Source organism: Helianthus annuus, chromosome 2 (genome assembly GCF_002127325.2).
Source record: "Helianthus annuus cultivar XRQ/B chromosome 2, HanXRQr2.0-SUNRISE, whole genome shotgun sequence".
Lineage (NCBI taxonomy): Eukaryota > Viridiplantae > Streptophyta > Magnoliopsida > Asterales > Asteraceae > Helianthus > Helianthus annuus.
The window spans coordinates 169,637,129-169,659,475 of record NC_035434.2 but is presented as its reverse complement, the minus strand read 5'-3'; the positions used below and the strand labels follow the sequence as shown (position 1 = coordinate 169,659,475).

The 22,347-nt window shown below is 31.6% G+C and overlaps 3 protein-coding genes across 3 annotated transcripts in view; 1 reads left to right on the top strand and 2 right to left on the bottom strand.

Annotated features, from left to right (window-relative positions):
* Positions 1–18,319, bottom strand: part of LOC110900522 — a 28,137-nt gene extending 9,818 nt beyond the window's left edge. Inside the window, exons 1-5 of the mRNA XM_022147411.2 lie at positions 18,268–18,319; positions 17,608–17,674; positions 5,953–6,008; positions 5,137–5,344; positions 18–677 (exon numbers count right to left, since the gene is read on the bottom strand). Coding sequence (XP_022003103.2) covers positions 18–677; positions 5,137–5,338 — 862 coding nt within the window. The 5' untranslated portion in view covers positions 5,339–5,344; positions 5,953–6,008; positions 17,608–17,674; positions 18,268–18,319. The remainder of the gene's footprint in view (positions 1–17; positions 678–5,136; positions 5,345–5,952; positions 6,009–17,607; positions 17,675–18,267) is intronic.
* On the top strand, positions 6,952–7,846 carry LOC110900526. Its single transcript, XM_022147415.2, has 2 exons — positions 6,952–7,025; positions 7,100–7,846. Exons 1-2 carry the CDS (start codon positions 6,966–6,968, stop codon positions 7,844–7,846), a joined length of 807 nt encoding a protein of 268 aa, XP_022003107.2. The 5' UTR covers positions 6,952–6,965.
* On the bottom strand, positions 13,385–22,102 carry LOC118486491. Its single transcript, XM_035982974.1, has 2 exons — positions 21,919–22,102; positions 13,385–14,124 (listed from the first exon to the last, which is right to left on the bottom strand). Exons 1-2 carry the CDS (start codon positions 22,100–22,102, stop codon positions 13,385–13,387), a joined length of 924 nt encoding a protein of 307 aa, XP_035838867.1.
* Between the last annotated feature and the right edge of the window lie 245 nt (positions 22,103–22,347).

Genomic DNA, 22,347 nt, shown 5'->3' with positions numbered 1-22,347 from the left:
TTAACCTCGCAACATACCTTTCGTCTCCAACGGCGATCTATACACCTTCCCACGACCCAAAGCAAACGAACCCGAAACAATAACCTTATCAAACTCAAACTCCACACCCTCCTTCTCACCACCATGATCACCAACCTCCACTTCCACACAAACACCATCACCATCTCTTCTAACCATCACAACTCTCGCATTACAAACCACCTTCATCTCAACACTCTCACTTATCTTCTCCCAAACACTCCCATACCCACCTCTAAACCTCACCACCTTTCCCGCCATTGAACTCTTTACAAACTCATGCACATACCCATAAGCCATATCACCCACAAACCCATAACCCGAAGCCGTGAACCCGTACGCAACCGATACAGGAACCGAGTTGATCCCATTGGATTTGAGGAATGCAGGAGTTGGGTCTGAAGCAATGTTGCTGATTGCATGAACACCAATGAGACCAGTGGCATTGGCTTTGTTTTGGAGGTTGAGAGTTAAGGGTATTATGGATATGTAGTCATTGGTTAGTTTTGTGTCATTGTATGTTCCGGTTGAAGTGTTGAGTATGGAGAATTTGTGGGTGGTTAAGTCTTCTGTTTGTGAATTGACTTGGTTTGCTAAGTGGAAGATGGTTGGTGCACTGTTTGTTGCTAGGACTTGACCTCCCAAGTCATAGATTTTTCCTGGTAAAAGGTTATAACAATGTGTAAGTTATTGTTTATATATGTTGGTAATGGTAATATACCGGTACCGTACAGAAATGATACTGGTCGGATAACATCAATACCAGTATTTATTATTATGGTTTTTAGTTTCGGTACTCATTGGTTTTGGTATTTTTGCACCGGCGATATTGTACCGTCATAATTGGTAAGGTATTCGGTTTGTGGTTTTACACGTTTTTGCTTTATATATTTTTAGTATTTGTAGGGTATTGAATTTAGGGGTGTCAATTGGGTCGGGTTGAAATGTGTAACCCAAACCTGACTCTTATTATTATTTGTGTCAAAGATTTGCTGTAGTGCCGCCGCACACACATAAATTCGGGTCAACCCGGACACAGCCCGTTTAATATGTTTTCGTAAGTGAGTCATAGATATTGACGGGTTATAAGTAAGTTATCGGTAACGTATTTAATAAAGAGTATGAGTGTGACAGATAGATAATATTATGTCATAAAACTAACATGATTATGACTAACCATGTAAAATTTAAAACGAATAAAATAGAAATAAAACCATAAAGGTTAAACAGGCTAAAGGGTCAATTTGTTTTTATATGGCTTAACCCGATCGTGATCTGTTTTAAGTACTACTGATCTCATCTCTAGTCGATAATAAGAAATACTAAAAACGTGATCAATACCACTCTAATGAAATTTAACTTTGTCTATCACTTATGAACGAGTGAGAGATTTTTATTCTAACCAGAATGTTGTAAATTGTTTTGAAATAATCTAATAAAAGTTAGGTATAGACGGAGTTACTTTTCTATGGGTGTGATTGTCCTTGGTAAAAAAAAAAAAAAAAAAAAAAAAAAAGGGAAGTTAAAGTGTCATTGGTTGTATTATCAGGGTGAATTGTTATGAGTGAATAGTAAATAGCCTGGATTATTGAAATCTAATATTTTTTATAGTTAAATATCTCAAAGATATCTAGGTTATATTAACCGGTTATAAATGAAAACATGTTTTCTATAGAACCAGTTCTTAGGAACCGTGCGTTGCAGCGAGACATTGTTAAACTAAGCCAAAATAGATGTAAAACGTTGAACCACACACGCGCATTATGGCGTTTTAACTCGCTTAAGTAAAACATTACGTAGAAAAGAATAATTAAGTCGAAACGTTATGAAAACCCATGTAGATAAGGAAATAATAATAGTAATAACTTATAGTATTTATTAAAATTCAAAAGGATATTTTGTATTATTGATAATACTCTAAAGAAAGCAAAGTAAAACATATTATATGCAATAGAAATTATATATACAACTTGTGAATATATATCACAGAAAAAAAAATTGGATGCTGGTATCCACCTAAGTATGGCCATTGATTCTAAAATTGAATTGTAAATTTGCGAATGAAATCAAAATTAGTAATTAATATATTATTATTATTATTAATATTAATATTAATTTATTTAGTTATGTAAATATTGTGGTATAAAAGATAAATTATAAGAAAAATATACGTAATTTTCTTTTTCTACGTCAAGTGCGTGCCAAATCAACAACAAAAGACATATAAATTTGCAATAATTTTTGCATCTTCACACCAGAATGCAAAGTGAAGTTTGGTAGTATGTGCTCTACTCGTGTAAACCAATAAGAGAAAATCAAAATTGAACACTAAAATAGTAAGAGAATACAAAATTTTTAAATAGAAATAATAGATTTTAATAATCTCAACTATTGCCTTTTGGCCGGCAACGATTTCAACTTCAAAAATTCCCACTGGTGGTCTCATCTATTAACATATTGGTCTCTATTGGACTCTGACTAATAGAACCCTAACGCCGTTAGTCTCTGGTCGTCGAAAAAACGTTTTTGGCCAGAAAACTCATTTCTGAACAGAAAATTCGACCTTTTTTGTCACAAACCTCTTTGTAACCTTATTACGGACCTTTATGAACCTTTTTTTCTAGTAAAAGCCCAATTATTGAGGTCGCTGGAAAAAACAACTTATTTTGGCCGGAAAACTCAACTTTTTGGCCTGGAGACTCAAAGTTATCGTCCCAAACCTGTTTATAACCATAGATCAAACCTTTTAAAAACTATTTTCGGACAAAAACGTTTTTCCGGCGACCGGAGACTAACGGTGTTAGTCTTCTGTTCGTCGGGGTCCATTGAAGGCCACAATATGTGAAAAGATGGGACTGCTAGTGAGAAATTTTGAAGTTGAGACCGTTGCCAGCCAACGAGCAATAGTTGGTGCTATTAAAATTCATTATTCCTTTTAAATATTGAGGAATGAGGAATAATGTATTAAAATATAAGTATGTTACGTATTAGAATGTAAACTTATGTTGTACAAAATGACAAAACATATAATTATGTTATTTTTGTTAGAAGTTCTTTTTCCTAAGAAAACGGGTCAAATGGTTTTACATTATATATTGTTTTTAATTAGGCCTTTAATAAACTATGAGCAACCTGCATAGAATTGCATCTATGCTTCCTTAATTAACAGGGTATATATTGGATTTTAAAATTTATCTTTTTTTATATAACAAACTTTAATAATTACTTGGTATGAAAAAAAAATGTATAAGTGAGATATGTGAGACTATAACAAATAAAGGCTTTTCAGGTTTAATTATACGTAAACTAGGTTATTGCCCCGTGTAATACACGGGGTGAATAATAATTATAATGTGAAATAAAAAAAAATATGTTCATAATATGATCTAAGTATATATAATATAGAGTAATATGCAGATCAAATACGAAATAAATATTGAAGTTTGTATAGCCATTCATAATAATATGATGTGTTATTTGTTTTAGGATTTGTCATAGTAACTTAAAATTTTGTACCACTACTAATATTTATTGTGACATTTTCTTGTTCAAAGATAACGTGTCTGATTTTATCTGATAATAGATTATTTTGACGGTTAATGTTGGCATGATATTATATTTTCTACAATCCAAATATAGTTTCCTCACTTTCACTATCATTAACATTAATATAAGGTATGCTCGAATTCAAAGCTATAAACCAATATGAATTGTACGAAATAATTACTTTTATCACAATTAGTAAGGAAACCGCCCCCTGGGCGTGATTGGTCATTTTTTTTTGTTTTGACGTGTTTTAAATCACGCTTTCGGGGCAAGTTGTTGGCCAATCAGCTTTATCTTCATTTTCATTGTCCAATGAGATTATTTGATTTTTTTATTTAATTTTATTATAAACATAATGCTCCACAATGCCCACAACCCCATTACACTCATTGTAGAAAACGCCCCATAATGCACCATTGCTGACTGGGTTGCTACATGGCACAAAACGCCTAAGGATAGGGTGTTAACCACTACTAATGGTCTTATAAATATTAGAATTAACCCTTTTACTAACAAACCTGCTTTAAAAGATAGTTTTCTTAAAAACCTGTATATACTAATTCCAATTGTACAGTAACTTTTATATTTCCTTTTACTTGTAATTTTTATTCAAATATATGTCATCGGAAAAAAAAAAGGTTTTTCTTCTTACGAATTGATTAAATGATTTACTAATTTTATGGGTTTTTGTTTAATAATTTCAAATCAAAATTAAATCCATAAATTATAGATTAGATTTAAAACATATTTTAGACTTTAGATTTACAATCAAAATAAAATTTTAATATAATATTTAAATTTTTTTAATTTAAAATTTATCAATAAATTATTGATGCCCTCATTGAATGACATTTGTCTCAAATCAGGTTTCTTTTATTATATATATAGATATAGATAAGTAAGTAAGTATGTTAGACCAAATTATCTGTATATAACTATAATACAACCAAAATTATTTTGCATGTCTACTTTGCATATCATTATAAATGTTTTGGAGTTACAAAGCGCACTCATTTTTTTTACATAAAATAAAGTATATTCTTAAGAAAATAGGTATGTGAAAATAGTAGATACTCAACAAAAATATTGCTTATTATAATGAAAAATATATAAAAAAAAAGGTTAGAGTTGTATATTCAAAGATATTTTTGACGAGATATGAAATAATTCTTTTTTTATCACTGGAGAGGTAAAACTTGTGTGACATAGACACCAACGTATAAGCGAGTGGCGTATCTAGAAAATTCTTATAGTGGCAACGTTTTAAAAAAAATGGTAACGAAATCGAAAAAACATCAAACTTTTCCAAAATTTACATTACAGCCGGAACGTATAGGGGTAGCGGGGACTACCCCTATTTACAAGCTGTATCTGCCCCCGATATAAGCCGTATCCTAACAATGATTATATTCATTATTACTCTAGGAATACATTTCTATGCATAATCTTTTGTAGTTGTGTTATATCGAATTTTGAGTTTTAAAAGTTAGTTATATCACATTGTATGACCAGAGATAAGTTTTAATATTTAATACATACAATAGTGATTGTTATAAAGTTGAATATATTTACCTTCAATATCTATAGATTCACACATGCCTCCAACGGAATGATGTTTCTCCAGGACTGTGACATTGGAGTAACCAAGTTTGCATAGTGCGTAAGCCGCCGATAACCCGCTTGGGCCACCCCCAATAATCCCGATCCTTGTGTTGGTTTCAAAACGAGGATGCACCTTCGCGAACTTATCTTCTATCGCTTCTCCGATCTCCATTCCCACCTGGTAATTTCGGAACGTTACTTTATAAAACACATATAATCACTACTCGAAACTGGGTATTTGCGACTGCATTAAATAGAAATTTGAGTGAATTTCAAGGGTTGTCCTTTATCTTTATACTCATTTTCAGACGTTGTCCTTTATGTTCAAAATTGACGAGTTTTGTCCTTTATGTTCTCAAATCATACACGTTTTGTCCTTTAGGCCTAACCCAGTTAGTTTTTTCAGTTAAATTTGGTAATGTGATTTGCACATGAGTGCATTTTTGTTATTTTTGTGATGGAGGTGGATTGGAGGTGGTGATGGGTGGAAGAGACCACGTTTGAATTGACAAAAATGCCTTCATGTGCAAAGCATATGGCCAAATTTAACTGAAAAAACTAACTGGGTTAGGCCTAAAGGACGATACGTGTATGATTTGAAAACATAAATGACAAAACTCGTCAATTTTGAACATAAATGACAACGCCTGAAAATGAGTATAAAAATAAAGGGCAATCTTTGTAATTCACTCTAGAAATTTTAACGGTGTAAATAGAATCACCCGAAACAAAATGCAATAAATAGCAAGTATAAAACCAAGATACATAGGAAACAAACGATCATACCTTAAAAGAAGCAAGCGAATATGAAGAAAATTAACACCAGCAGCAAGTTATTTTATCTGCAAAATTATTATTATTAGTAATAACGTTTTCAGTATGGTTATTGCATGGGATATAAAAGTTGTATATATAGCCGTGAGTGGATGATAGAATTTGGGAATGATTAATAAAATGATTTAAAATAGTGGAGAAATGGTCATTCCATTGCATGTTATGTTACGTGTCTTGAACCATTCAATGAATTTCCAAAGACTTTTATTAGTTATGTTACGTTTATGTTCAACCTCTTTGACCTTTCAGCAGTCGATATATTGACTTTGTATGAAAAGAATTAGTTTTAAAAGGTTTTCGTTTTTCTCTATCGTCTGTTTTCTTTCAACACCCCTATCTATCATAATTAGTTATAGTTTGACTTTATGGCTCAATAAAATTTAGTTTGGTGTTGACATTTAACTATTTCTCTCTCCTCTTTAAAAATTTCATTCTTTCTACTCTTAAAACTCTCACATTTTTTAGACTGTCAAAGTCGTGTTTGTTAACTGTACTTCGAATGTTAAAAAGAGATTAATAGTTAACATTCAACAACTTTGTTAAATACATTGTCTCTTTTTAATTAAAACCATAAACAAGAGTATATATATATATTCCACTATTCTTAATTAAAAAATAGATAACACAAAAACTCTCTTGTTATGAAGATTTTTCAGTAAGTTTCTCTTTATCTAATCTTTTAGTTAGTCTCTTTTTATACAATAGTATTTTAATATATCCAAACATTAATTCCCCTGTTAATGTTTTTCTCTTAGATATAATTTCTTTATTAGTTCACGTATATACTTTATTTGTTTGTTTTCCGTTTCCAATTTTGATTTAGGGATTCATATAATAAATAATTTATTTTAAATAAATATTCAATAGCCACGGTCTTTGACCATAAGAAAAAAAAATTGTTAGAAGCGATTATTGTACCAAAAGATTGAAACGTTATATATGATGTTATGATTCTTTTTAGGTTAATGTTTAGTTTAACCAACAGAAAAAGGATGACTGGTTTATTAAGTTTCTTCACCATTGAGGTATGATATTTAGTTTTATTGTTATATAGAAGAGTGAATTAGTTGATTTTTAAATCTCTATTTATTTATTTAAGGTATTTAGATCTCGTAAAGATCTAACGACTTGGGTGCAGAATGTGGCACGCTCTCTTGGTTTTGTTATTGTTACTATACGATCAAGGACAAGCCCTGTTGGCTATATTTCGAACATTGTACTTGGTTGTGAGCATGGTGGTGTGTCTCGAAGTAAAGATCTAGGAAAAGATATTGGAACCAAAAAAATTAATTGTCCATTCAAATTGGTGGGAAAGTATTCAAAGAAGAATGATGTTTGGAAGTTAAAAGTCGTATGTGATGAACATAATTATCCGCCCGCATTGTATATGGAGGGACATGCACAAGCAATGAAATTGTCTTCTAACGAAAATCATTTGGTGCAAGATTTGACATGGTTAAATGTAAAACCGCGTGATATTTTGTCAACGTTGAAGAAGCAAAATGAAAAAAATGTGTCTGTTCTAAAGATCATATACAATGTTCGTTACAAGTTTCGCAAGACCGAGCAAGCAGGTAGAACCCCAATGCAGAATCTTATGTACATTTTGCAAAGCAAAGGGTACGTTTTTGACTATCATGTACACGACATTACTAATGAGTTGGAAGAATTATTCTTCGTCCATCCAACATCATTAACTATATGGCAGACATTTCCAAATGTGGTGTTGATGGATGCTACATATAAGACAAACAAATATAATTTGCCCTTTCTTGAAATTGTTGGTGTTACTTCTACCAATAAAACATTTTCTATTGCATTCGTGTTTATGAACAAAGAAAATTAAACTTAACATGAAAAAAATCTGAAATATTAAAAAATAGATAAAAAACCCAGCACTAATTCTCACGGCCTTTAAATGAAAAAACCCATATATCCAACGATCATATTGATGATTTTTTGTTAATGTCATTTTAGTAATATGATAAAAAAGGGTTATTGGATTTTAATAATCCTAAGTTTTACCTGTTAGCCGATAATAATCCCAACTTTAAAAATTCCCTCCAATAATCCCAACTTCTAAAAGTTTGGCCGCCATTGATCCTTTTCAAACATATAAGAATTTAGTCTCCTCAATAGATTCAATTACACCTAGAGACTCCTTAATTGGTTTAAGTGCACCTATGTTAGAAAAGGATCAATGGCGACCAGACTTTCACAAGTTGGGATTATTGAAGGGAATTTTTAAAGTTGGGATTATTATCGGCCAACAGGTGAAACTTAAGATTATTGAAATCTAATAACCCAAAAAAATGAAAAAAGTTACTTAAGAAAGAGATTAAAAAATAATTACGTTGGTCTAATAATTAGGTAATAATTATGATATTTTTTCCATTAGTGGGTAATAATTAAAGTATCTATAGAGTGGGTGTTGTAGATTAGGGTGTGTAAAGCAACACCCGTTTTAAAACAGGAGTTGATAATCATAAGGGTGTTAGGAGTGGTTAAACACTTGAGAGTGGCAAACTAAAAAATCAACCAATGAGAGTGTGTCACGTTAATCAGTGAAAAGTGTTTAAACTTTGGTGAAAAGTGTTGGCAATGGTTTAGACATTTGGTGAAGTGGTAAACTTTTTTTTAAAAAAGAAAAAAGTGTGATTGGTTGAGAGATTGAATGGACCCCACCCACACACCCCTCTCTCTCTCCTTCCTCCTCTCACCGCGTCGGCTTCCCCTCCCCGATCCAAGCGTTTGTCGGCAACGACAAAGTGTAGGCGGCGGTGTTTGCCGCTCGGCAAAACCGTTTGCCGACCTTTGCCGACTACCGCTCCGAACACCCTAACATTCTAGCTGTTTTTGAACAGTGAAGAAAATTATTATAAAAACTAGAAAAGAATAAATTACATAAATTGTTCTTTGTTTATACGGAAAATACGCTCTTTGGTTTTTGTCCTCAAAAAGTACAAAGACTGTATAATATTTTTAAATTTTACACGTTCTTTGTGTTTTACACTAACTAATGTTAACTTTTCAGTTAACTTTAAGGTAATATTATAATTTTTCCCAAAGAACATAATTTGTAATTTATTTAAAGTTTTTCTTTTCTTTGTTTTTATTTTATCATTTTTATCACTATTGTTAACTATTACCTAAAAATTTCTTAGTTAATCAAATTACATATTCTTTAAGTAAAAATATATATGTGTTTGTATAATTTATTTATTTTCATTTGTTTGATTAAATTATTTACTTTTCTTATTTTAAAATTATTGTTATTTCTATACTATGTTTTTACATAAACTGTTAATGTGATCGAGTTACTTTTTTATCACTTTTACAATTGTTATAAGTTATTCGAACGTTTCCGAAACGTGGATGAAATAACCACGTTGGTCGCATGTTACTACATGTCGATTTAAATTAGATACAAAAACATGCCGCTGTATTGTATTTTCACAAAATGGAGGGTTCGTAGGTATCACAACTGGGGAGTTGTGAGGTACATTTTTCGGAGATGGTTTTGAAAATGAGAAGACAATGCGACGTCGATAAATTAATGCTTTATATAGTTGTTAAAAACATATTATTTGTAAAATGTTAATCCACGTTTTTAATATGTTTTTAGCGGCTATAAAATATTAATCCATCGACGACGTATCATCTTTTTATTTCCGGAACTGCCTCCAAAATATGTACACGGTTTGTGTATAAACATCGTATAAAAGATTATTATAATTGTATAATAAGAAAAGTGAATAATTTAATCAAACAAATGAAAATAAATAAACTATACAAACACATATATTTTTATAAAAAAATATGTTAAATTCTTAATTAAAAAAATTAGATAATAGATAAAACAATAATGATAAAAATAATAAATTAAAATAAAGAAAAGAAAAGAACTTTGAGTAAATCACAAACTATAAGTTACAAATTATACCTTTCGGGCAAAATGATCATTATAAATTATAAACTATAAATTAGCAACTATATGTTGCTTTATGAAGTTGTACTTAATGTATGGGGAGTTTTTCAAAAAAAAAACATTGATTTTTCATTTCTAACCCAACTCTTTTCATCTTTTTGCAATTTAATCTTAACACTTTTATTTTTATATTTGGCCCCTCATAAATTTCATCTTTCACAAGTTATTCGTTTTACGTTTCGTTCTAAATTTTGCAAGACACGCTGCAACGTGCGTGCGGGGTTCACCATTTTTTGGTATATCTTTTCCCATTTGACAGGCCCGTCGTAACACGTTTATTTTCCCTGTTCAACTTAGTTATTCTTTTCTACGTTTTACGTTTCGGTCTAATTCTTCGTATTAACGCACCGCAACGGTCGTGCGTGGTTCAACGATTTTACGTCTGCTTTTCGTTTGGTGTTATCTTTTCCTTTTTTATTTATTTTATTTTTACGAACTTTTCCAATGTTGGGGTCGCTAACAATGGTGTGGTATTGGTGCCACTTGGCACGATTTTACGAATGTTTTTAACCTATTAAGTTTTTTTACTAATATTTTGTTTCGAGTTTACCCATATATACTTCCTTGACTTAAACAACTATTTGTTACATGCATATTTTTATTTACGTGTCGGTATAAATATAATTTGCTCTACGTTTCAGCGTAAACTTTTTTCTGGAAAACGAGTCAGATCAAATATAATACGTTCATTAAAAGAAACATTTTTACGTGCATATTTTTATGTACTATAAATTTCAATTGGTTTACGTTTGGGAGTGAGTCAGGACAAATATCATATGTATTCGTCCGTATATTATGTATGTTTTGTAAATTTTGTTTCGAACCGTGTGAAGTCAAATTGTAGTTTCTTTTCTATTTATGAGTCGGATCACAAATAAATTCTATTTACTTTACGTTTTGATCAAATCACAATTTTTATATAGATTATATCGAGTTTCAATCGAATACATCAAAACGCGTGTTTTCGTATGGTTAACGCATCACACAACATTTATACTAATTCATTCGATGTTTGCGATGTTCTCGCGCCGCAACGCGCTCGGATCTTATTGCTAGTTTAACTTAAATAACTGAAAAGTTAACACCGATTAATATAGAGGACAAAGGGTATGCAAAACTTAAAAGTAAATGACAAGACTTTTAATTTTTTTAAAAGAAAGGATAAAATTTACAATTTTCTGTATAAATAAAGAATAATTTATGCAATTAACAAAGTATAAATTAGTAATTTTTTGTTGCACTATGTGTTGTACCCTAAACTTAGAGAGTTTTTCAAAAAAAAAAAAATTGATTTTTCACTTTTAACCCAAACATTTTCATATTTTGTATTTTAACCCCTTTTAATTTTTTTACTTTTAACCCAAAGTTTTCCATCTTTTATAATTTAACACAACACTTTATTATTTACAACCTTGGTCACCCATACTTTTTATCTTTCGCAAGTTTTACGTTTCATTCTAAATTTTGCGAGTTAACACGTCATAGCGTGCATGTGAGGTTCGACGTTTTTGCTCTATTTTTCATATTTGACAGACCCGTCGCAACGTATCCATTTTTTCCCTTTCGACAAGTTCGTCGCAATGGGCGGGTCCTAGATCGACTAAGTTATTATTTTCTACATTTTACGTTTCTGGTTAATTTCTTCGCATTAACACACTATAACGGGTGTGCGTGATTCAACGATTTTAAATCTGCTTTTCATTCAGTGTATTTTTTTTCCCATTTTATCTATTTTATTTTTACGATGTTGAGAGTCGATGCCGTTGTGGCATTGGTGCTACTTGGCACTGTTTTACGAACATTTTTAACCTATTAAATGTTTTACTAATATTTTGTTTCAGTTTACCTCTATACTTTCTTTACTTAAAAACTATTTTTTACGTGCATATTTTGTGTAAGGGTAGGTATAAATATGATTTGTTCTACATTCTGACGTAAACTTTTTTATAGACGAGTCAGGTCAAATATAATACGTTTTCGTTTAAAGAAACCATTTTTACGTGCATATTTTTATGTAAATTTTGGTATAAATTCAAGTTGTTATACGTTTCAACGTAAACTTTTTTGGAAAATGATTCAGGTCAAGTATAATATTTTTCGTGTTTATATTATGTATGTTTCGTAAAGTTTCTTTCGAACCGAGTAGAGTCAAATTATGGCTTATTTTTCTCCCCTTTTTTCGAAAGCTCTAATAATCCCTTTTGATTACATGTGTATATTTTCCTTCATACCCGTTACGTTCTCTGTGTATGAGTTGGGTCACATATAATACCATATGATTGTTCGATATGATTTTGATTTACTTTACGTTTGATCCAATCACAATGCTTATACAAGTTACATTGAGTTCAACTGGATACGCCAAATGTGTGTTTTCATACGATTAATGCATCATATAACGTTTAGACTAATCAATTCAAAATTTACGATGTACCCGCCCCGCAACGCGTACGGATCTTAATCATAGTTTACTCTAAAAAAACCATCAAGATGCTAGAAATATACATCACGAAGAATCTATTAAAAGTCTTGTCATTTATTTTATGGGTTTTTTCAAAAAAAAAATATTTTATGGGTATTGGGTGATATGGGGGCCGCCGGTCAGAGTTCTGTATAAATAAAGAATAATTTATGCAATTTACTCTAAAAACTATCAAGATGCTAGAAATATACATCACGAAGAATCTATTAGAAGTCTTGTCATTTATTTTATGGGTGATATGGGGGCCGCCGGTCAGAGAGGTGCTTGATTTTCACAATGAAGAGGTCAAGTAATTATGGTCAAAGCGTTTGCTGTTAATTACATGAAATTATTAATAATATTGATGATAATTGATAAGAATAATGCGTTGTTACATGAAAATATTAATAATATTGATGATAAGAATAATGATAAGAATAATGATAGAAACACATGTTAGAACTATTTAAAGTTCCAGAAAATTACAAACTCATTAGTCAAATACAGAAAATAATAACATACAGAAAATTACAAACTCATTAGTCATTAGTCAAATAAAGAACTTTTAGTCGGTTGTTTGTGTTGCGGTCGGCCTGTTTTGGGCCGGCTGGTGTTTCTAATGAAGTTTAAGTTTCAAAAAAAAAAAATAAAGAAAATAATAACATACCTTAAATAAAAGGTTACTTAATATTTATATCTATTATTATTTATTAAATATTAAATTAAAGTTGGATATAATAGATTAAATGGAAACATAGGAATAGTCCATATAATTCTATTCTACTTTGACGACATTTCTAAGATAAAAGAACACATGGAGGTAACTAAAAGTTCATGGTTTAAAAGTGTACCCGTTAATCTCACCTTTTTTTTTTTTAAGTGAACTTCATTAAAGCAAACCGAACCCGAAAACCAGAACGGACAACACAAACAAACTACATTTTCACATATTTACACCAATTCCCCCAGTCTAACAAACCTTTCTTAGCCCTATGTTTAAGCCAAAAGAAACTAAGCACCCTAACCTCACTAAAAAGATCTTCGACATTACGTCTCTTACCGTTGAATCTTATGTCGTTTCTAGCTTTCCACAACACCCAGCAGGCCGAAATAATGATACCGTGAAGGATTAAACGATCCGACGCTGATCTAGTTCCTTGTTCGTGAATCTCCAGCAAATCTCTAAACGAGAAAATGAAAAAATTCTTAATTCGGCACCAAAAACTTATTTTTTCCCAAAGACCCAAAGCAAACGGACATAAAGTGAAAATGTGATCCACCGAATCACTCCCTGCCGAACAGAAGCTGCATAAGTCATCGATCACCACCACCCCCCTATTGGCAAGCGCATCAACTGTCGGGATTCTATACATTTCAGCTCGCCAAGCAAAAATGTTACATTTTTGCGGGACCCACCTACACCATCTCATGACAAATCGGCCACTAAAGTCTTTCTTGGAGACTATAAACTTTTTAATAGCAGCCACCGAAAATTCCTCAGAACCGGAACCCAACCAAATCCAGTTGTCCGGGCCGTCGGACAAACTAACCGGAGCCAGGGCCGCCCTTAAATTAAGCCACTCAGTCCCTTCCACGCCGGAGTCCGGGTCGTGCCTCCATAGCCAAAGGCCTTCCCCTTCAAGACGGTCACGCACAAAACAAATTTTTACCACCTCTAAATGAAAAAGAAAGGGAAACTTATCTTTCAACGGGACGTCGAAGAGCCACGGATCCAACCAAAACAATATACTATCTCCCCTTCCCACTACCCCCTTAAACAAGATGCGAATCGGAATATTATCGACCAAAGGCTTCTTAATCTCACCTTTTGTATATACTAGTTTTTTGTATTGTGCGTTGCGACGAAACCGAGCAAATAATAATGCAAAACAAACTAGGGATGAGCAAAGCGGTATCCGATACCGATACCGCCTAATACCGATCCCGAATTTCATCCAAACTAGGTACCGATACCGATACCGATACCGAAACATGTCGGTTCGGTATCGGTACGGTACGGTATCGGTATTTTGAGGGTCGGTATCGGTATAATACCGATACCGTACCGTACCGATACCGAAAACGCCAAAAAGTGGATACCGATCGGGATACCGAAAAAATTCGGTATCGATATTTCGGGATCGGGATCGGTATGGGATCGGTATTCGGTGGCATATGCTCATCCCTAAAACAAACGTGATTTGAAAATAAAACATGTTGTTTAGAAAGTCAAACCGTTAGAACGATTTAGTTTATCATCGTACCGTTTTATTATACCAAATAAATACTTTATTTTGAGTATAACCCCGTTTTAACAAAACTTATAACGGAATGCCAGGGAAAGAAATCAAGCACAACTATGTACTTAAGTTTAGAAAAAAATTATAAACGTAACTTATTAAAGAAGTATTAAATTAATCGATAAATTAATATATGTTAAAAGGAAAAAAAACGATTATTAAAAGAGTAATTACGTTTTTAGCCCCTATGGTTATATCACTTTTACTATATTAGCCCAAAATAAGAATTTTTAACATATCTGCCCCCATGGTCTCTATAACTAACCATTTTAGACCCTAAGTCTAACCATTTTAGCTCCCATGGTCTCTATAACTAATCATTTTAGCCCCCATGATCTCTAGACTAAGGGGCCAAAATGGTTAGTTATAGAAACCATGGGGGCAGATATGTTAAAAAATCTTATTTTAGGCTAATATAGTAAAAGTGATATAACCATAAGGGCCAAAAACGTAATTTACTCTTATTAAAAAAAGGTAAAGGAAATAGATGTTTAAAAAAAAGAAAAATATCTTGTTAAAAGTAATATAATAATAAACTGTTATAATATATTAAATAACAAAATATTAAAATAATAAAAAACTGTATATTATTACAAAAATAAAGTTACTATTTATCGTCCCTTGAAATCAATATATATAATTGGTGACCATTATTCATTCGTTCAAAATTTTTAAGTTTTTTTATTTAATTAATATATAATTTACCTAATATACTAATATACGTTTTTAATTTATTATTTTTATTTTATGTTTCTCTAACAATTTTATGTTTCTCTAACAACTTGAGTTATTAAGTTAAAAAAATTTGAATACCCAGTTGTGTTCAATTCTTTATAGACGTTTCGGTATGAATTTTGTTAGAAATGGAGTTATATTCAGATCAAAGTTTTTGTGGTTTCTTAACCTATACGAGTGTCGGTGAAAAACATCAATACTGGTATTATCGAAACTGGTACCAATATTAGTTTTTATGTTCTCGACCAATGTAAAACATATGTCAATATATATTTTTAGCATATTACAACTTTATTTGTTAAATTTCTCTTTCGGTTAACATAGTGAATGTCTAAATCATAACGAATCAATACAATACTAAACACATTCCCCGTGTAGCACAAAAATCCTACTATGGTTAAAGGCTAAAAGCGTTTTTACAGGGAAAAACATCAACAATAACATCAAGAGATCAAACATCGTATAATATTGCACACCTTGAGCCCCGCTTCTTGCTGTTGTAAAAAAAAAAGACCTAGCGTAATACAATCCATTTTTTTTATGAAACGGTCTGGCTCAAACAAATTGTATGATCAACCAATCAGCCTGGACCAATCAAAATGAGCCTAAATGTATTGGTCTGGCTACTGGTCTAGCTTTTACTATTTATTCTGGTGCGGTGGGTGCGGTCTAAAGCTTATGAACACCAAAAGTGTCACTAGCTCTAAAGAAAACAAACAATACGGGTGTTCTCATAACCCATGGATAAAAATTCGGTTGGTCACCCAAAAACAGAATAACCTTAACCAAAAATCAGAACCAAATAATATTACAAATGTCATTCTATTCATAATTTTGGTAATTGTATACTAGAGTTTTGTATAGTGTGTATTATATTGTGTCACATGCTGTTTTCAGATATTGTACATATGAAATAAAAACAATACGTTTTACATAAAAGGTAAAATAGTAAATTAAAATGTAAAGTTTATTATCAACAAAATAATTTTCAAAGGCCACTTAATGTACTAAATGACTTGAGTCAAGTCATTGATACAATGGTTTATTAATCAACAAAAGTAATTTGAAAAGGCCACTTAATGTCCTAAATGACTCGAGTCAAGTCATTGATACAATGGTTTATTAATTAACAAAAGTAATTTGAAAAGGACACTTAATGTCCTAAATGACTTGAGTCAAGTCATTGATACAATAATATAACCTGGTCAAGAAAAAAGAATATATATATATATATATATATATAACCCAAAAATTCCTTCGTCTATATTATAATAAAAAATAATAATAGCTTTGTTATATATAATAATAAACCTACAATTAAAAGGCTTTTGATTTTAAAGGATATTCATACTAAACACAGACATATTAAAAAAATATAATGACCCTTTTATCGTATGTCATAAAGGTGAAGATACTCTTGATCTTTAATATGTAAAATCGGTATATTCAAGAGATAAAGTGATTCTTATATTTTTATTTAGATATCATATAGTATAATTTAGTAACTCAAGTATCATGGTATATCAATTTCTTTTGAGTGAGATAATGCATAAAAAATATTTATTAAGGTGAAGAATGGTCTTTATAAAAATTAGTTATTATTATTATTATTATTATTATTATTATTATTATTATTATTATTATTATTATTATTATTATTATTATGGTTGATGTAGTATAATAAATTGTCTCATTCAAAAAAAAAGTATAATAAATTGCCACATGACATTTTGATAAAATCCCTTATTATGAGAGAATGTCATGTGGCATTAAGGGGACTTTTTTATTAGTATTAGATGAGGAGAAGATTATAGGTTACATTAGTATAATAAGAGATGTTTAAAAAACAAAGCTATTTAAATTTTTTAAACTAGTTAGATAATTAATAATCAAGAGATTAAGAACATTATACAAAAGAGAATATATGTGAAATTAAAAAAGTCAAAGTAGTTTTTTTTAACGGCGATTTTCTTGTATTAGGCTACCGCACTCCTTAAATTGGAGAGCCCTGTTACCCCACTCTGATCAGACTAAGTTATCTTAACCGGGCCCTTGCTAACTTCAGAGTTTGGCTTGGATACATTATACAAAAGAGAATACATGTGAAATTAAAAAAGTCAAACCTTTTCCAAGTAGTTGCTGAAGATAAATTATCGAATACAAACTGTAAGAGCTTCTACAAATATCAATCTAACATAGATAAAAAAACAAAACAAACGTTTAGACTACGATCCGCATGTATCTGCTATAAAATGAATAGAAATCAAAGTTAAACTAAGGTGATATTATGATAATTATACTGTCTGAATGGTTAAGACCTTTTATCTAAATTGGTCGGACATTTGCCTCTGAATGGTTAAGCATTATACTAGCTAATAATAATTCAGACTTATTACTGGTTCAACACTTAATGATTCAGTCATTTTACTAGTTTAACACTTATCCATTCAGAAGTTGCCAAACAACCCATGAGTTCTATACGTGTCAATGCTAGAAAACTGGCCATTTCTAATGGCTTTTTTTTTATCACAAATGCATCAGAAACTAGTTTTCTGATGCATTTACAACAAAATATTGTGGTTGAAAAACGTTGTAGAAAACTGTTTCGTAGCAAATTGAACACTTTTCTAGTAATGTGTCACGTCAAATTTAACAGTAAAACTCGTTTTCTTTATAAATCAAGTTATAACTTACTGAGAAAACTATTCATGATTTTATTGCAATGCTATATGGTTTAAGGGCATTGAAAAAGAATAATGATTGATAAATAAAAATGAACATACCACAACCTCAAGAGACAAACAAGGAGAATCTTAGTCGATCATTTGTATAATGAAGCTCACAAAAGCAATATTTTTATAGACAAAGAAGCAACACGTGGCAGGACATCATGCACATGCAGATACGTACATAGCTAACAAATATAATATATATATATATATATATATATATATATCCATGCATGCATGAATAACGTCCTTGTACCATATGCTCAGTAGTTACTAGTGTACCCAGAAATTATTTGCTATGGGTATGGATAAGTGGTTCAAGTATATTTTCAGAGCGGACGAGTTTTTTTGCCTAAAAATACACTAATTTTTTTTTTCAAGGGGTGCGCCCGCTCACCATGGGCTTCACCTAGGTCCGCCCGTGCTTACGCTTTAATGATTGTACCCAAGTAGGTTTGAAGGAGTTTGGTGAATTTAATACTTGCATTTGATATGTGATCATATTAAGTGACATTTGAGTATATAAAAAGATGTAGAATATCTGGACAGCATATGCTGGAGGCCCAACAAAAATTAATTTGTTGCCTCAAAAATTCACACACAGTGAGACACCAAGAAAGACACACAGAAACACACCCATTAGGGTTTGATTTCTTGATGTTGATCTTGATTCAATCTTTATAAATAATTCGATCAACTATTAGTTTTGGTATTAAAGATTCTTTGATTTGTTTCTTGAAAAGATTTAATTTGTAAATAGGATGAGATTCTTGGTTAAAAATGTTATATAATTGATATAATAATAATAATGGAATAAGATATTTTGTGTTTGTTGATCTTTTTATTGTTTTGTGGACGATAAGATGAACATATATAGTGAGACAAATCGTATCACCATCGGAATATACGAGGCACTAACTTCTTCAAATGATTCTTGCCTTGTTATTTGCACACTTAATAAATAAATTAATATCTTAGCGGTTACATTCTTGCGGTAGTGAGAACTGAGACGAAAACCAAAGTCTTTGTTTTAACGATATCCAAGTGTGTAAAACGGTATGATTTCCCACACAGTCGAGATATCGAGTGTTGCAGTGGAAATTAGTGTAGGATTACGAGCATATTAGATTGATGTTCAAGCAAAAATATCTTGTAAGACGATAATTTTTCAAAGATTTTTTTTACATTCGTGTTAACAAGTCTATGACGATAATTTTTCATTATATATATATATATATATATATATATATATATATATATATATATATATATATAGGGTAGGGCTAGATAGAAAACCCTATATATATAAAAAAACCCGAGAAAACCCAAGCTCCCGACATTTTTTTTTTTTGAAAAAAATAACACATGTAATATACATGTTTTTAAGACTTTTGGGCCAAAAAAATCAAAAAAGCGCCGAAGGGATATTTTAAAAAAAAAAAACAAGTTTCAGCAATTTTCAGCGAAATTATGTCTTTTTTGCTTAACACGTGTTAGGAGCTGAAATTTGTTTATTTTTTTTAAAAAAATCCCTTCGGCGCTTTTTTGTTTTTTTTGGCCCAAAACACTCTAAAACATGTATATTACATGTGTAATTTTTTTCAAAAAAAAAAATGTCGGGAGTTTGGGTAAAAATGGCTTCCCATTTGGGTTTCCAGAGTTTTCTAAGAATTTTAGAGTTTTTTATCTAGCATTATCCTATATATATATATATATATAGGGGAAGTTTCAAATGAAAACCACTAGTTATTGTGAAAACTCGAAAACTAATTAAAAAAAGCCAAAAAAACATACAAAAAAACTTTTTTTTAATTTTTTTTTTTTTGCAATCAAAATTTCGCAGGTTTTTTAATATAAAAAAAATTTTCAAAAAAAAAAAAGAAAAAATTTGTGTAGTGCACATGTGTAATACTGCACATATGTATGTGTATTATTACATGTGTATTATTACATATGTGCACTACACAAATTTTTTTTTTTTTTTTGAAAAAAAGTTTTTTTTATATATAAAAACTAACGATTTTTATAAAAAAAAATTGAAAAAAAAAATTTTTTTGTGTGTCTTTTAGGCTTTTTTTAGTTAGTTTTCGAGTTTTCACAATAAAAGTGGTTTTCATTTGAACCATCCCCTATATATATATATATATATAGGGTAAGGTTCATGCGAGAACCACCTTTATTGCGAGAACCGCGAGAACCAATGTGAACACAAGCTAAAATAGCTAAAAAAACCTAAAAAAAACCCTAAAAAAAACCTAACCCCCACCCCCCACCCCCCAAAAACCTAAACCCCCACCCCCCCCCCCCCCCAAAAAAAACCTAACCCCCCCCCCCAAGCTAAATGCTAAAAACTAAAACCCTCAAAAAACCTAAAAAAAACCTAACCCCCACCCCCCAAAAACCTAAACCCCCCAACCCCCCCCCCCCCCAAAAAAAAACCTAACCCCCCCCCCAAAAAACCTAACCCCCCCCCCCCCCCCAAGCTAAATGCTAAAAACTAAAACCCTCAAAAAACCTAAAAAAAACCTAAAAAAAACCTAACCCCCCCCCCACCCCCCCCCCCCCCCAAAAAAAAACCTAAACCCCCCTCCCCCACCACCCAAAAACCTAAACCCCCCCCCACCCCCAAGCTAAAATGCTAAAAACTAAACCCCCAAAAAACCTAAAAAATCTAAAAAAATCAAAAAAAAATCAAAAAAAATCTAAAAAATTTTTTTTTTATTTTTTTACTATTTTTTATGTTCAAATCGCTACTTTTTGTAGCCAAAAAAAAAATTTTTTTTTTTTTTAAAAAATTTTAAAAAAAAATTTTTTTTTTTTTGGATACTAAAAGTAGCGATTTTTATATAAAAAATAGTAAAAAAATAAAAAAAAATTTTTGGGTGTTTTTTAGATTTTTTTAGCTATTACTGTTTGTGTTCACACTGGTTCTCGCGGTTCTCGCAATAAAGGGTGGTTCCTAACGGATCTTTGTCCTATATATATATATATATATATATATATATATATATATATATATATATATATGTTACAATAGACTTTCTTTTACATTCGTGTTAACAAGTTGATCTATCATCAACGATAAAGAAATAACGGTATGGGTATGATCGGGTTTTGAATTTCCAGGAATTTCCGATACCCGGGTCTGGTTCGGGTCCGGATATTGGCTAGGAAATCCATACCATGTGTACCCGGGTTCAGGTTTTGCATACCCGGGTATTATAATACCCTATTTTCGGGTTCGAGTATAGATCCGGTTTTTATATTCATTTTTTTTTTATAAAACATAGAAATAGAAATGAAAGCCTTTAATTTTATAAATAGTAAACTGCAATTTTAACCCCTGGAGATATAGCCCATTGGCACCCTTACCCCTACAATGAAATTTTTGTTGTCTAACCCCCCAACGAATGCGAAACGCTACAATCTTACCCCCTGACACCCAACTCTGTCAAGTCAATGTTTTTTTACAGTTAATAATGTGTGAAAAATCGCTTTTGCCCGTAAATCTAATTTAATTCAAAAAACATTAAAAGACTTAAATTATAAAGATAAAGAAATAAAATAAACCATCTTCATCTTCTTTACCACTCATCTTATAAACTCCACTATCTCTCTCCCTCCCCTCCCCTCTCTTTCTCTCTCTCTAAAACCACTGCCACTATCAACTCCACCAGTCATCACCACCTTCCCCCTTTTAACCACCAACACCGTCAACTGCACCACCAACCCCTTCCCCCTTTTGACCACTACCGTCGTCAACTCCACCACCAACTCCTACCCCCTTCTGACCACCGCCACCATCAACTCCACCTCCTTCTCCTCTTCTGACCACCGCCACCATCAACTCAGCCACCACTTCCTTCCCCTTTCTCACCACCGCCACCATCAACTCAGCCACTACTTCCTTCCTATTCCAAACCCTAACCCTAGCCGCCTACAATGGCGAATCTGTACTTGTTCCTGTTCCAAAATCTACGCGGTCATAGTTTGCCACACTTGCTTTAGTAGCTGTAGAACCCACGCCAGTGGAAAATGTAACACTTTGCGAAGCCACTTTAAGAGCGTTTTTTGTGATCGGATGGCCATTCGATTGGATTGACATTCGTTTGGTAAGGATGTGTTTATGTATCA

Excerpts from the sequence above, each read along its gene's own strand:
- LOC110900526 (XM_022147415.2), top strand. The coding sequence starts at position 6,966 with ATGTTTAGTTTAACCAACAGAAAAAGGATGACTGGTTTATTAAGTTTC. Across the intron at positions 7,026-7,099 it reads TAAGTTTCTTCACCATTGAG|GTATTTAGATCTCGTAAAGA; the intron begins GTATGATATTTA and ends TATTTATTTAAG.
- LOC118486491 (XM_035982974.1), bottom strand. The coding sequence starts at position 22,102 with ATGGTGGCGGTGGTGAGAAAGGGGAAGGAAGTGGTGGCTGAGTTGATG. Across the intron at positions 14,125-21,918 it reads TGGTGCAGTTGACGGTGTTG|AGGTGGTAAAAATTTGTTTT; the intron begins GTGGTTAAAAGG and ends TTTTTCATTTAG.